This window comes from Dasypus novemcinctus, chromosome X (genome assembly GCF_030445035.2).
Source record: "Dasypus novemcinctus isolate mDasNov1 chromosome X, mDasNov1.1.hap2, whole genome shotgun sequence".
NCBI lineage: Eukaryota > Metazoa > Chordata > Mammalia > Cingulata > Dasypodidae > Dasypus > Dasypus novemcinctus.
Window position 1 is genome coordinate 110,289,854 of NC_080704.1, and position 16,292 is coordinate 110,306,145.

At 34.7% G+C, this 16,292-nt stretch overlaps 1 protein-coding gene across 2 annotated transcripts in view; it reads left to right on the forward strand.

Moving 5' to 3' along the window:
- Window positions 1-14,924, forward strand: part of FAM199X (family with sequence similarity 199, X-linked) — a 31,971-nt gene extending 17,047 nt beyond the window's left edge. The window contains exons 3-8 of one of the 2 annotated variants that reach the window (XR_009184392.1): window positions 4,854-5,003; window positions 5,249-5,410; window positions 6,967-7,233; window positions 8,533-8,708; window positions 10,273-10,331; window positions 11,672-14,924. Coding sequence is in view for 1 of the 2 variants with exons in the window: in XM_058291618.1 (XP_058147601.1) it covers window positions 4,854-5,003; window positions 5,249-5,410; window positions 6,967-7,233; window positions 8,533-8,703 (750 nt within the window). In the remaining variant the exon portion in view is untranslated. Of the gene's footprint in view, window positions 1-4,853; window positions 5,004-5,248; window positions 5,411-6,966; window positions 7,234-8,532 lie in introns of both variants that reach the window. The other variant, XM_058291618.1, reaches the window with a different exon arrangement.
- Window positions 14,925-16,292: the final 1,368 nt, after the last annotated feature.

A 16,292-nucleotide genomic window follows, 5' to 3' on the forward strand; every position in this document is an offset into this window, starting at 1 on the left:
TCAAGAGAATGATCACCTCTCTCCCACTCTGGAAGGTCCCAGGATCGGTTCTCAGAGAATACAAGCAGACACAGAAGAACACACAGTGAATCAACACAGAGAGCAGACAATGGAGGGAAGGGGGAGAAATAACTTTTTTTTTTTTTAAAAAAGTAAATATAAACAATTCACATAGATTCTTTGGAAAGAGAAATATTAACTACTTGGTAAGGCAGGCTTTTAACTTTAGAATGAAGTAGCATCTTACTTTTTGTCTGCTGATATTTTTCTTTGCTTGCAGTCCTTTTATTTTTAAAGATATAGTTGACTTGTCTTAAAGCTTGAGAACTGTCACACTTGAAACCTAGAGGTGTCATCTGAAATTACATATCAGCTGTTATAAAAATGGGCTTACTCATAAAATTCTGCTGCATTCTGCAGAATATATGACAGCAATTTGATTTAATTCTCCCTACTTGTCACAATTACTGATTGTAATATAAATAAGCCAAATATTATTGTCCATGAAAAATGTGGGAGGGGAATTATTAAACCTTTTTATTTTGAAATATATTAACAAAATGGATAATTGCTAGTGTAATAAATATGTAATAGCCCTTATAGTTAATTCTGCTGAACATCTCCTGCTCTAAACCCATTTCTCCGGTTGACTACTTGACATTTCCTCTTGGATAATCTTATTATTTAATGTCAACCTATTATCTATTGCAGAGTCCTTGGTCAGTAATGTAACTTCCAATTACAGTATTTCCATGGAAAAAACTAGATTATGCGTTATGACATGTCTTATAGTGTAATGGAAAATGACTCGTCTGTTTAAAGCATACTTGTCCTTGCTTTTCCCATTGTCACCACAAACTGCCTATCCTAAATTGCATGCTTCTCTCATTCCACCCTACCTGCCTGGTGAGACTGCTAGATATAATTGAAAGCACTGCACTTTTATCCTACTTTGAATCCTACCACTAATTGTGTGACCCTCCCTGGACATCATTCTTATTTGTAAAATTAGGGTGCTGGGCTAGAAAATCTGTAAACTTCTTCAGTTATTTTGCTGTAAATATTGAGGTTTTCAAGTGCATTATTCTAGATGGGTTGTGTGACTGAAATGTTGCTAGTTTTCTTCAGTCTCAACATGTGATCATCTGATGCTTTGGTCTGTTGGTCATCTCAGTGCAACTTTTGTAAATTGTTTTTTCATAGAAATTTTTCATGTCTGTTTCTATTTTTCTTTCCATTTTTACTTATCTTAGCATAGGCCTAGATCACAAGAGCTTCCTACTTGAATCCAGCCTTTCCTCACTCTATTTTATTCCCATACTGTTTTTTTTTTTAAGATTTTATTATTATTTTTTAAAATTTTATTTATCCTCCCCACCCCTTGTGGCTTGCTTGTTGTCTGCTCTCTGTGTCCATTCGCTGTGCATTCTTCTGTGTCTGCTTGTCCCTTTTGTTGCATCATCTTGCTGTGCCAGCTCTCTGTGGGCATGGGCCGTCAGCTCTCCAAGGGCGTGGGCCAGCTTGTGTTCACAGCTTGTGTTCATCTTCCGTATGGTAGATGGGAGTCCATCAATTGAGCCACAGCCGTTTCCCTCCCATACTGTTTTTTAACTTACTTTCTTCAAGACCAATTTCATCAAGTTACTTCTTCCACTTAGAAAATGTTATTGGCCTATTTATACATACTATATAATAGCTTCTGTTGAACTTTCAAAACCCTAGCACAGATTTTCTGTTTTAATCATATTGGTCTCCTTATTAACCTCACCCTATTTTTTTCCATCTGTGATTTTTTGAAATTATTCTTTTTACCTGAATGTCTATCTTTTTCCCCTTGCATGCTGAAAGACTGTCTCGTGAAACTTAACCCAGTCACTTCAGCAACATGCAGCATTCTCTGAGGGTTTATGTTATCTTTTTTAGGGTTGAAAACCAAGACAAGGGATGAGAAAAGAAAAATACATCTATTTATTGGACATCTCCTATGTGTGAGGCATGTTATTTCATTTAAATCTCTCAGTAATCTTTTGAGATGAATGGCATTAACCACCTTTTACTGAAGGCACTGAGACTCAAAGAAGTGAATTAACCTACACAAGATTAATTCATGGCTAGTGAGTAGTAGAGCTGGGGTTTGAACTCTGCCTGGGCTCTTTTTGCTTCAATGTGATGAAATGGCCAAAGAACTACTGCCTTTTTTTACAACTCCCAACCCCAACACATAAACAGAAAGGCACAAATTTAAGTGCTTTGCATATAGCTTGGCAACTAGCAGATATTTGCTAGAAGTTTAGATGAAAAATTTTATTTAAATTTGAAAGTATAGGTATTTCTTTACCTCATTTATCAAAGGAGCTTGAAGTAGGGGAGGCCTTTCATCTGATAAGGAGTGTTTCATCTTGTTTCGGGGTCCCAGAGAGATCTTTAATGTAGTAATAATATGATTTGAAGGCTTTCAAAGGGAAAACAGTACAACATTATCTTTTTTGCCCTTACGAAGTGATGGTCTTCATGTGTACATTCAGCAACCATCCTTTCATAACAGTGCCTTGATAATGTTAGGACTAAGGGTAAACAATTCAAGCAGTGTCAGTGAGATTGTAAAGGAAGGCATACAAATTGTTGGCAGTCACTTATGCACTTGGATTTGTCAAAGTTAAAATGTGGTTTTTAAAAGAATATTAGTTACTTACGGGGTTGTAGAAAGAATGCTCTCTCCCTAACTTAAGACGATTTCATTCTAAATTACATGTATCACCATGCATAGCGATCAACTCCATTTTTGTGGCTTCCCTCTTCAATCTCCTATATGATTGACTCTCCAGTCTGCCTGCCTGCTGTCCCTTATCACTCTTCCAACCTTTATTTCTGCACCTTTAACCATCCACTAGATATTTCCATTGATGACCTATTATCTCAAATTTGGCATTTGTCATGTGCTATGTTGTATAACTTTATATTTGTGCTATTGTCTTATCTTACCAAGTACAGTGTAAAGGCCATGATTTACACTTCTTTCTATCCACTGTGCCTAGTATAATGCTGTGTGTTCACTGAATTGTAATAGTCTTCATGGCTAAAGGAACTCTTGTTTTGGTAACTTCAAAAGCTTAAATCAGAGTTCAGATATAATTACAAAATCTATAGAACCAACAAAAAAAGGGTACTCTTTTGTATCTTGTAAACATGAAACCAGTATCTTTGAAAATTATATACTCCTTATAGGAGAGAGAGAGTTCATCTGTTTTGAGGAATGACTTAAATACTTTCATTTAAAGTTAATCCAATTGTAATTGGTTATATTTACTGATTTTGAATAGGCAGTATAAAATTATAGTATATAATTTTGCTATTATGCCACTCAAATTGATTTGATTTTCTGTGTGTTTGGTTTTTTTATATTTCTTTTCTTTATACTCCTGGTCTCTTTTTTTTCCTAATTTTTCTATTATAATATCTTTGGTCTTAAATGTGTTTTGTTTTATGTTAACAGCATCTTTTTTTAAATTAATTTATTTTTAAAGAAGGTTTAGATTACATAAATATTGCATAAAAAATGTAAGGGATTCCCATATACCTCACTCCCTCCCCTTCCCACACTTTCCCACATCAACAACATCCTTCATTAGTGTGGTACATTTGTTACAGCTGGTGAACAGATATTGAAGCATTGCTATTAACCATGGATTACAGTTTACATTATAATTTATACTCTGTCCCACACAATTTTGTAGGTTATGACAAAATATGCAAGGTCCTGTATCCGTCACTACAGTGTCTTGCAGGACAACTCCAATATCCTAAAAATGCCCCATATTATACCTATTCTTTCCTTTCCCATTCCTCAGAACCTTTGGTGGCCACTGCCCTTATATCAATAATAAGAGTTCTTACATTGCTAGAATAGTAATAAGTCTACTTTAGTCCATTGTTCATTCCCTAATCCTGAGGATTCTGGGATGGTGATACCCACTCTGCCTCTAATTGAGACGGGGCTGAGATCCCATGGGGCAGATGGATGGAACTATCTTGTTTGCAGTTGCAGACACTCTCTGTTCCTTGGGATGGGTATTGTCCATCATCATTTCCTTGTTCGTTGTCCTGGGTAAGGTCAATAAACTGGAGAGGTGTTGCAACTCTGCTGAAATTCAGGGTTCAACTGGCACATGGATGGATCAAAGATTTAAGTTCTCTGGGACATATATTTATCAAGTATAGTTCTAATTATAGATTCACATAAAAGAGAAGAGCCATGTGTAGAGAATCTATAAATGAGTGTAACTGTTTTACACTGGGGAGCATAAATCCCAAAATAAGGCTCAATGACAAGGTGCTGAATTCCTGAGCTTAAACAGCATCTTTTAAAGTATTCTAATTTTCTGGAGCTTGCTGATATAAACTTGAGGATAAGGACCATGACTTATTTATCTTTACATTAGCAGTTCATCTAGTGCGGTGTCTGGCAAAAAAGGCAGCTACAGGCAGATCACTTGAGTCTCCTGAGACATAGACCAGTGCTCCTTATTCATTATGTGTGTGGGCCCTACTCTGCATTCACATTATAAATTAAAAACATTAATAATGATTGACTGTTAGCATTTTAACAAGTCTTGCTTATGATTTTAAGCTTTCAGAAAATATCTTTCATTGATGAATGAACATATAAAATGAAAACACTGATGTTGCTGCTTTGTCCAAAATAGGCATAGATAAGAATTAATGTCTTCTCATTCTGTATTTGCTAGTAGTCTTATATTAAAGTAACTTTTAATCAGTGTGAAATATGCTGTGATTTTTAAAATGCATTTTTATATAGATTTTTTCCCTACCCCTAACCCCTTATTTTTATAAAGTTACCAGGCAGTGACATTGCCAGTGGGAGTGATGTCCTTTCTGATGTCATACCCAGTATTCCCAGTTCACCTTGCTTGCTTCCTAAGAAGAAAAACAAGCACCGGAATTTAGATGAACTTCCTTGGAGTGCGATGACAAATGATGAGCAGGTAGAGATCTTATCCTTCTTAATTAAAAGCATATACATGGAGAATATGTGAAGCTTAATTTATTGCCTATTTAAATATACTGGGTAAGTGTGGATTGCTTAGTGAATCCAAATTTTAGCTTTAACTGTTTTGCAGGGAACTATTTATATTAAGTGCTACTGATAATATAAAACACAATAAAAATGACATACTAAGATCAGAGGTTTTTTTTAGCATTGAGCTTGTTGTATTTTTTCATTACACAGGTGGAATATATTGAGTATCTGAGTCGTAAAGTCAGTACTGAGATGGGTCTTCGAGAGCAACTTGATATTATTAAAATTATTGATCCTTCTGCTCAAATCTCCCCTACAGACAGTGAGTTTATTATTGAACTTAACTGCCTCACAGATGAAAAACTGAAGCAGGTATGTAAAGAAAAAAACAAATTGTACAGCCATTGAAAATACTACTGCCTTATAAAATGTAGACTTGAATATGTCAATACATAGATAATTAAAGTCAAAATCACCCCTGGGAAATGGTATACTAGAAAAAAATGATGGTAATATTAGAGAACACACTGTGTTCTTAAAAGTTATGTTCACCTCACCTACAGTACCTTTCTAGAATTGGTGTGAATCTGGAGCTTCCTCTTTTTTTTTTTTTGTCTTTATTTTTTTAATATTACATTAAAAAAATACGAGGTCCCCACATACCCCCCACCCCCCTCACCCCACTCCTCCCCCCATAGCAACAATCTCTTCCATCATCATGAGACATTCATTGCATTTGGTGAATGCATCTCTGAGCACCGCTGCACCTCATGGTCAATGGTCCACATCATAGCCCACACTCTCCCACGTTCCACCCAGTGGGCCATGGGAGGACATACAATGTCTGATAACTGTCCCTGCTGCATCACCCAGGGCAACTCCAAGTCCGGAAAACACCTCCACATCTCATCTTTTCCTCCCATTCCCTACCCCCAGCAGCCACCATGACCACTTTCTCCACACCATTGCCACATTTTCTTCGATTACTAATCACAATAGTTCATGAATAGATTATCAGTAAGGAGCCTCCTCTTTAATTTGAGTAGGCTTTGAAACTTAATTTCATCATGTAAGGGGTGGTCAGGCTAGGATATACATTTATTCTAACTCAGCTTTCAAGGGATGGAGTGACATTATCAAAATACGGATTAACGAGAGCTGTACTTTGGTGAATGAGCAGAGGGATTTGAGTAGTCTTAGGGAATAATTGAACCCAGGTATGGTAAAACCTAATGAATTTTCCCTGTGCCACTCTTAAATGTGCTTTTCTGGTATCTCCTAATATAGTCTTTCCTCCTCTCTTTTTCTCTAGTACATGGATGAATGCTTCTTTGCTTACGTTCTGATTTCTTTGTTTTTGTGTTTATCATCATTCACAAAAAAGTTTCTGTCAGTTCAGTGTTTTCTCTCAACAGGCATACTATAATTTTCTACATTCTAGGCCATTTTCTCTTGGTCTGGTAAATTGAGGCCTTGCATTTTAAGGCAGGTACCCTTGGCTTCTAGCTAAGATTTAGGAAATACTCTTTTCTTAGATATAGTCAGTAACTTACTTCAGTCACTTAAATGAAGACCTTTAAAAAATGCCTGATCTCATTGATTTTATTTTGCTGTCAGCTTCTATTCCACAGTGCTGTTTTCTTAAAAACCTAAATACTAGAGGCCAATAGCCTTCCATTTACTGACTATATTTAATGTACTTAAAAAAATCTAGCTCCATACCATGTTTCCTAGAATTTTGAATACCATCAATGTTTCTGGTACTTGTTTCTTTACTTAGAGATTTCCATTGCCCTTGTATTCTGCCTTTGTACATTTGTAGCACTTTCAAAAATATTCTTTTCTTTTTCTCTCTTTTTTTTCTCCAGCGTTTTGAGGGTAGAATGTCAAGGTGTGACACTAATTAGTTTTTGTCTGTATGTTCCAAGGTCAGAAACTATATCAAGGAGCATAGCCCTCGCCAACGGCCTACAAGAGAGGCCTGGAAGAGAAGCAACTTTAGTTGTGCAAGCACCAGTGGAGTGAGTGGTACCAGTGCCAGTGCCAGCAGCAGCAGTGCCAGCATGGTCAGTTCTGCAAGCAGCAGTGGGTCCAGTGTTGGAAACTCTGCCTCAAACTCCAGTGCCAACATGAGTCGAGCACACAGTGACAGCAACCTGTCTGCAAGTGCAGCAGAGCGGATTCGGGATTCAAAAGTAAAACATCTAATCAATACAAAGCTTTACCTTTCAATATTAACATTAGTACTTCATATAAATTTCTGGAAGAGTTAAAATTAGCTTCCTTTCTATATGCCTGTGGGTTTTGATTTTAATTGAACAAGCAGGATGCTCTGCTGTTGAACAAAGCCCTCTAGGTTGAGTGCTTTGAAATACTTTTTTGACCCATAACCTTATCACATTCAATTTTATGTGATTTTTGTGTTTGCTTTAAGTAAGATAAATTTATAGAAATAATGAATGTTTCTCAAATTGCAATATTGACTGCAACTCACTACTGAGGAAATCTCACTCTGTTACTGATATTGCTGTCTGTTAGTGCCAAAGAATGTTCTGTATATATTTTCTGTGTGTTAAATATCTTTTTAAATATTTTAATCTCTTCTTAGCTAATTAAAAAATGTAATAATGCCTTCTCAAATTACTGTCCACTCTTTTCACAGTTGAAAAAATTCTGAATATATTGTTGGGCCCTTTCAAAAAAAAAAAAGGTATAAGTTTGTATAGAATGGTCTGTCATGCTTAGCACAGGGCTTTGTTTCCTTTTAGTAGCAGCAGATTCTTGAGCCAATTTAGGACAATAAGGGGATCCTCTAGACCTCTTTGGGAATCCAGTGATGATTTCAAGATATAATGATTCCTTCCCTGGCTCTTACCAAAGTAGCAGAAACACAGCCAACTTTTTTGGTTACCAAGGGATGATTTCTCTGGATAAGTTGTTGTTCCTTTTTGGTATCAGTTCACCAATGATGAGGATTAGAGTACCCACTGGGCTCCTAATGGACCTCTAAAATGGTATAAAGACTTGCCTAATATGAGAAAGGTGTGAATCTTCCCCAGCCATCTTAAAATTGCCAGTGCTTTTCAATGAAAGGCATCTTAAAATGGCAAGAATTAGAGGTTTCAGCAATGTTATCTATATTTGTATTCAGTATTGTTTCCTAGTATTACTTGTGTGCTTGCTATGCATTGATACCAGTGTACATTAACTTGATAAAAAATCTTTGAAATGACCGGTTATCCATAACTAGTCAAAATGATCGAATTTCAGCCTTTCTTACTCAAAAGATTTCATTGGTTAAATGCCGTAATAGAATCTTGACAAATCATTTTCAAGTCCAATCCAGTGGCTCACATATTGGAACAAGGGTCATACTGCAGATGAATTTGAACATCTGTTAAAATTCTGAAAATATAAAATTTGATCCATGAAATGCTTTGGGGTGGATATGCCAGAATTGAATCTTACTGATTTAGAAATTTTTATTTTGACAGAAGCGTTCCAAGCAGCGGAAGTTACAGCAGAAAGCCTTACGCAAGAGGCAGCTGAAAGAGCAGAGGCAGGCTCGGAAGGAGAGGCTCAGTGGGCTCTTTCTTAATGAAGAAGTGCTGTCCTTGAAAGTGACTGAGGAAGACCATGAAGCTGATGTAGATGTGTTGATGTGATAAGGGTGAATTTATCAGTGTTCTAAGCATTAAAGTGTTTTATCCTGATTTGTTTACATGCATCTTGACCAAAATTTTAATTAGGGCTGTGCTGATGTACCATTAATCATTTATGCCAGTGGTTCTCAAGTGTGGTCTCTGGACCACAAGCATCAGCATCACCATCACCAGGGAAGTTTTTAGAAATGCAAAATTGGGTGCTGCCACAGACCCAGGGAATCAGAAACTCTGGAGAAGGGGCCCAGTGCTGTATTTTAACAAACTCTCCAGGTGATTCAGATGCACATACTAGTTTAAGAAACACTGATTTAGGTAAATGTTTTGACTTTTTAAACTTTAAGTACTTAAGTGAGCTTTTATCAAAGACTAGTACTTTACAGTTTAGGAGAGTTCAAGGTACTTCTGACAAATAATGTCAGTATACATACATGTATAAAGGTAATTTGTTTCCTTTGATGTTAGGATTTCTTTTCTGTAGTATCAGTTTACTTTTTCTAAAGGGCCGTGGCATAATTCTCAGTTTTTGGTGGAAATCCTTTTTTGAGGTTTTGGGAGATGGATTGCTGTTTACAATAGTGCCTTCATTAGGTTTAGGTCTGTTTTCATTCATTATTAATGAAGAGATAGAAGAACAGGTCCTAATATATTTCCTGATGGATTTGTTTTTGTTTTTTTCACTTTATGTAACTTTGGAATTCTTTCTGTACTTGGTGACTACTGATGGAATACTGTTACTAGTAGCTGAATTTTAGACTTGAAGCTTTCCTTGTAGATTAGTATTCAGTGGAGAAAGCAATTAGGCAAAACAATAAATTATACTTTTCCATTACTTTCTGAAATTTTAGGCTCTAAAAACCGTCTCAAGGGCAGATTTTCTCTCTCTTTCCCTTTTTTAAGTTCTTTTTGTAGGTTTTTTTCAGCACAGCTCTAATTTTTAAATATTTGGTATAACAGCTTCTGGCATGAGAACAAGTTAGTGTTCAACATTAGCTGATGAAAACCCTTAAAATTCTGCTAAACTTCACTGTAAGTTGCTAGAAATACATGCAGCAGACAAATAGAAAATATCTTAACTTGTTGGTTATTAATAGAACTCTACTTTCAAATGTGAAAGCATGGAGTTTCTTTAAATGTTTTCATAGAGAGTTTGTTGTAATGAACATTAGAAATTAATGTTTACATTAACATTAGAATTAATGTTAAATAATAGAAATTAGTGTATCATTTTCTTCTACCACATACCTTTGAACGTTTACATGGGTTAAAAAAGATGGAAACTGATACTACTGACAATCAAGCTGCTTTCTGACTTTCTTAATTTTATTTGTGGATAACATTTTAGAGGTAGTAATGTTTCTGTAGGAAGAGTTGTAATCAGTATTTTTTTAAACTCTAAAGTCCAGGGGTTAATAGGATTTCCAGTTTTTTTTTTAAAAACACTTTTGTTATGTCAAGTAGTTCATTAAGAAAAAGATTACCTAAATTTTCAATTCTCAGTTGACAGAAAGGCTTAAGCTTTGCTTACAATTACATTTTTTTGAAATTTTAATTTCATTTTGGTTCTTGAAGGTTAAATAATTGAAGCTGAGGATAAAAATTCTTACATTGCAGCTTTGCTGAAGTCTGAGGTATGGTTGCAACATTTTGAAGACTACTAAATGTATACTTTAAAATTTTACTAAATTGAAAGCATTTATTTGTATGTGGTTTTCAATTGGAGTTGTCTTGACTTTTCCTCCTCCCCCATCTTTGGTGCTCTTAACCAGCTTAGAGGGTCCAAAGAGAGCTTGGGGCTTGGCCCCAGAATACTATGAGTTAGATAGAAAGGGTCAACCTGGTCATGTTTTCCCTTCCAAGTACAGGAAGAGTAGATGGAGAGTAGAGTAAATATAGCTGAACTCTCTACCTCCTCATAGCAAAATAAAAATCTTTGAGACTGGTTGGATGGTCTCTTTACCTCCTCTTCAAGGAAAATAGCCAGTTTTGGAGACAATAGAGCAACATTTATCTCTTGAATACTTGGAAACAAATGACTTGAAAATGACCAGTAAAAGAAAACCCTTAACAGGGTCATGATGTATTAAGACCAGTTCCTGTACTCGCTCCCAACAATCACATAGTCTTATTATCTTAGATTTAACTTACTTAAGTCACTATTAGACAAGTTTGCCAAAGTGCCACAGACCAATTTAAAAAGTTTATATAGATTTGAGTGTTTATAGAAGTGTGCCATGAAGTTTTGGGTAAATCTGGATGCACTGTCTTTGCAGTACTATAAATTAGAGATAGCCCATAACGTTGGTTCAGAGGTGATTGAAAATGTTTCTTCTGATAAAAAGAAAAAATTAAACAACTTGGGTTTGCTTATGATCCAAATAGAAGATCAAAGAATCTTTATCCATTCCTCCCCTCAAAAAAAAAAAAAAAAGACAACAGTAGAAAAACATAAAATAAACAAAAGCCATTTTTGTCTTTGCTAATGTGTTTCAGTTTTTTGTTTTGGTGTCTCATGTAGTTGCTATTCAAATTTGAATGATCTCTTTCTTGGAATAAGTAATGATTTCTTCAATCTTTTATACTCGTGAGCTCATTTTAAAACAAATCCAACTCAGTGTTATTTCTTTTGAAATATAAACCCTAACTAAGCAATTAATATAAGGTGAGATGATGAGAAATGATGTTGGAGCAAATAAGTCCCATCTTTTAAATTAAGTCTTGTTAACCAAGAGCATGATAAAATCCCCTCAGATATATCCAGAAACATTTTATTCGTGATCTTGTGGTATTTTAATCACTCTCCACCATGGCTTTTAAAAGTGTGACTCTTGAATTAAACAAAAATGTATGTTTTTTCCTACAGTTTTACAATGAAATTAAAGGAAGGCACTGTAGCATAGTGTATAGTCGAATTTAAGGGGTTGGTTTATTCTGTCTCAAAACTGACTTCTAATTTAATGACTCTTTTTAGATTGGATGGACATCTCGTTTTATTCAGCTTTTAAAAGTGCTAAATCCTCTCATAAAGGAAAAAGAAATGCAGGAAACTACAGTATAAGGAAAATTATCCTGATTCTGAACAGCTTTAAAAATTGTAAAATTTATCAAATGTCTTCCTATTTAAGCCAAAAAAGTTAGTACACGACCAATAGAGAAGTCTTGTTCGTTTCCAGGTTCTTTAGCAAAGACTTTCTGTTCGTGGCTTACTCTGTATAGCCTCATGTGCCTTAAAGGTGAACTCTGTACTTTTTGTCAGTATTAGGCTTTTCCAAACTCAAAAATAATCTGAATGTTGTAATTGGTTTTATAAAATGCCCACAGTTTTAGATATCAGTAAACAAATCCATTAAACTAAAACAATAAATGGTAAGAGTGCAGAATAAAACAAAAACCATTAGTTTTTTTTGGGTTTTTTTTGGGTACCGGAATTGAACCCAGGACCTCATACATGCGATGTAGCACTCAGCCACTGAGCTATACCTGCTCTCTACCATCAGATCTTAAAATTTCATTTGTATAACTTTACTTTGGGCCTAGCTAGGTCATTGAAGAACACCGAAAGTTACCTAAATTTTGGTTTAAATATATTCTTTAATTTTTTCCCTGAAATACTTTTTTAAACCAGATAGTGTTTAGTACCTGGAAAGATAATTTTCAAACTATGGACAAAAAGCACTTCAAGAACAGAGATTATATAACAAGTTGGTTCTCTTGTTAACTCGGGGGATTCTTTGCATTCATTTGTGTAAAGGCTAGAACACTCCTTTCCTTTAACAAATTACCTTTAAGCCCTTCTGTCTTCAAGAAAAATAATTTGTTTTGAATTGGGGGTGGGGGTAGGTATTCCTTAAAGTCAGTTTATAGTTTGGGCCTGAGAATTACTAGTTGAATTCAAATAATAGTGTTGGTGTTGAGCACAGGGACATTCAACATGCCTAAACTTAAGAGGTAAATTGAATCTTTAAAAGGACTATTAGAAAATAAATTTTTGTATACACATGTACTGTGATAACTTTGGATTAACTTTAAGGCTGGTTTCTAGTTTTGTCTTTTAAATGAGATTATGGTAAGTAAGGGTGAATCAACTGAGTTATTTGGACCTAGGCATCTCTGTCAGCATAATATCTGAATATAATGCCTTAGAATACTTGATTTTTATTTCTTTGAAAAATAATTTATTACAAAAAGTGTAGAAAGAATGCTGAAAATTCCACTAACTGGCTGTTAAGAGTAAGCATGGTATAGTAGAAGATCTGAGGTAACTTATAAAAGTTTATTGTCTTATTTTTTCCAATATTGAAAGTTACTTATTTTCAGCCTCCTACCACCCAATTATATTTTAAATTAAGGTTATTAATGTTTTAACCTAGATCACATAATGGTAAATTTATTTTTAATTTGATACTCTTACTGAGCTCAGAAAAACTGGTTTGGTCTTCTCTGAATTCAATATGTAGTACTTTTCCTTTGTTGTCAAGATTATTCATTGCATCTTTGTGGTCAATGGAACCTGTGGAAATTTGTGTTCTTTTTTGTGGTGAGGGCTGGGGGTGGGGAAAGGGAGAATTGCTCTAATTATGCATATGCATTTTGACTATTTAAAGGTAGCTGTAGAATTAATATGTATAAATGACAAGTTAACACTATTCTGAATTGTTCTAATGAACAGTGGCTTAAAGCCATGGCTTGTCTTGTGAGGCTGCTTGCTCTTTAATAGTAGCTGACTTAGGGGATTTAAGTTGAAACCTTGGGGTTAAGTTATCTAGCTGAGGCTTTTAGGAATGGAGCAGACAATGTCTTCCTTTAGTGGATGAATTTACTTTCCTATTCAGGTGCTCTAATTTAAATATAAATATTGTCCATTCTAAATCTTTGTGTTGGGAATTCAGTAGGACTGTTTTTAAAAGCTATTAAAGATAAACACAATTATATGTAAAACATTTCACAAATGGTTAAAAATTTCAATTTTTTTCATTTCAAAGGTTAGTTACATAGCATCAATATCATAACCAAAGCAAAAGTAGGAAATTTACTGGTTTGGAGAATCTTCAAGTAGTCTTAAATACTGTAATGTATCAGATTGTTAACCAGGATCTTTTCCTGTATTTCTGCTAAAATGTATTATTATATCAGTGCACTTTTGTATATATAACTGTCTTCTGTATATTCTGTACTTACTACAGTGTATATAAAGCCTGTTTTTCCTGAAGCTGTGAGGGAATAACAATAACTGTAACAAAAGTAGTTTATATTTTGATTTCCTTCTTGTACTTGAAAGTAATTCAGTAGTTAAACCTAAATGCGTATGTATGATTGTCATTACAGCTGGCAGTGTGGCAGAGCTGTCTTTGAAAGTGAATATAAGAATGGAAAGTGTTGCTTTGGTTATTAAGAACTCTTGTAATAGTGTTTTTATTGTTTATTTTGATGTACCTTGAGTTTTTACAAACCATACTGCTGCAATAATACCTTATACTTTTGTATCAGCTCCTTTTCATGTTCCATCCCAGAACGTTTATTGACGGAGAATTGCTTTCTTTTCTTGTGATCACAGTTTTGTTAGGGCTCCAAGAAATTTTATTTTGTGAAAGCCCCAATTTCTCAAATGTCATTATCTACTTTTTTCCCTAGAGGGATCAGATTTCTAGAGAAATTAGCATTCATAATAAATGAAAATTAGGTTTAATCTTTATTGACAAAAAAATCAGATTTGTCTTCCTTATTTATTGACCTAGAGGTTCTTTAAGTTACAAATTTATAAAAGAAATACTTTTGCTCTGTGAAAGCCCCAGTTTCCCAAGTGTCATTAACAACACTGGTTTTTTTTTCCTTTGGAGAGGTCAGATTTCTAGAGAGACTAGCATTCTTAGTAAACAAAAGATAAAAATTCTGATTTGTCTTCCTTTATATATTGACCTAGTATTTTTTAATTTATAATGTTATAAAAGAAATGTTCAGCTTTGCAACAGCATTGTTATCTCTTGCCACTAGAGGGAAGTCTGTGGTTGCTGTCTCCTTTGGAAAATGTACGAGCTGCTTTCCTTTTGTTTTTAATTCCAGAGGTTGAAATAGACTTCATTCTAAAAATTCCTTTTGTGATATTAAATACTTTCATTTATTAGTTAAAAGTAAGTTAATTAAGCCTGTTTAATAAAGCCAGTCTTATTCATGCTTTTCTGTAATCTTCAATTTTTAATAAATGTGAGTTAGATATTAGGTGAAAACATATATGGGTTTGTGTTTTTGTTGTCTTCAGTAGTCCAGAACTGTGCTGTCCGATAAGATAGCCATAACCATATGTACTTACTTAAATTAATTATAATTGTATAAAATTTAAAATGTAGTTCCTTAGTTGCATTAGCAATACTTCAAGTACTCAATAACCACCTGTGGCTTCAGGCCACGTGTATTGGAAAGCACAGGCTATATAACATTTCTGTTATCACAGAAAATTCTGAATAGTGCTACTCTAGGGATCTAATGATTTATGTAGTGACCATTATTATTTTACCATTTCAATAATCAGTGGCTAAAAAACTGCTCACCACAGCTAACTGTAATTGGCTGATATGAGGAAAAGCAATCTGTATGTTTCATTTTCTATTTTATTAAAGCCACTACGAAAGTTAGGACCTTGGTGGTTTAATGGAGCATTTCTTAAATATTGACTATTACATTTGCCTATGGATAAGGTTTAATGTTTGAATAATGTGGGATATTTTGTGCCAATTTCTCAGTTTTGGTTTTTACAAAGTACAACTCAGCTTTCTTTGTGAGTTTGTCCTTCCCCTCTAACACACACACTCAAAATTTTTAAGAAATGCTAGGACACAGAACTGAACACATACTTCAAAAAAATTTAAACTTTTTACTTTGAAATACTTTAAAACTTGTATGTTTTCCAAGAACAGGGATGTACACCTATATATCCCCCTTCAGTACAGTTATCAAGTTCAAGAAATTTAACATTGTTATTTAAGATTACAGTCTATATTCTAAATTTTTCACGTTTTTGGTATGTCCTTTTGACCCTTCTCCCCTCCCTTATTAGATCCTGTTTTAGTCTGCTGGGCTGCCAAAATGAAATATACTAGAAATGGGTTGGACTTTACAATAGGGATTTATTAGCTTACAAGCTTACAGTTCTGAGACGGAGAAAAATGTTCAAATCAAGGCATCATCAGGCAATGCTTTCTCTCTAAAGACCAGCTGCTGGTGATTGTGGATTCCTCTGTTACATGGCAAGGCACATGGTGGCATCTGCTGTTCTCTCCCTTCCCTTCCTGGTTTTGTTGCTTTCATTTTGTGCTTCCATAGCTCTCGCACTCTCTCCCTCTCTCCCCCTCTCCCCCTATTCATCCTGTTTATAAAGGACTCCAGTGAGAGAGGATTAAGACCCACCCTCAGCCACACCTTATTTGAAGTAACAATCAAAAGACCCTACTAACCATAGGTTTACAGTCACATGAGTGAATTAGCTTTAAGAACATGATTTTCTGGAGTTCATAGAACTTCAAACCATCACAGATCCCATCCACAATCATGTATTCCTATATCATTATCCCTTAAACTGCTCTTTTTTAAAAAAATTG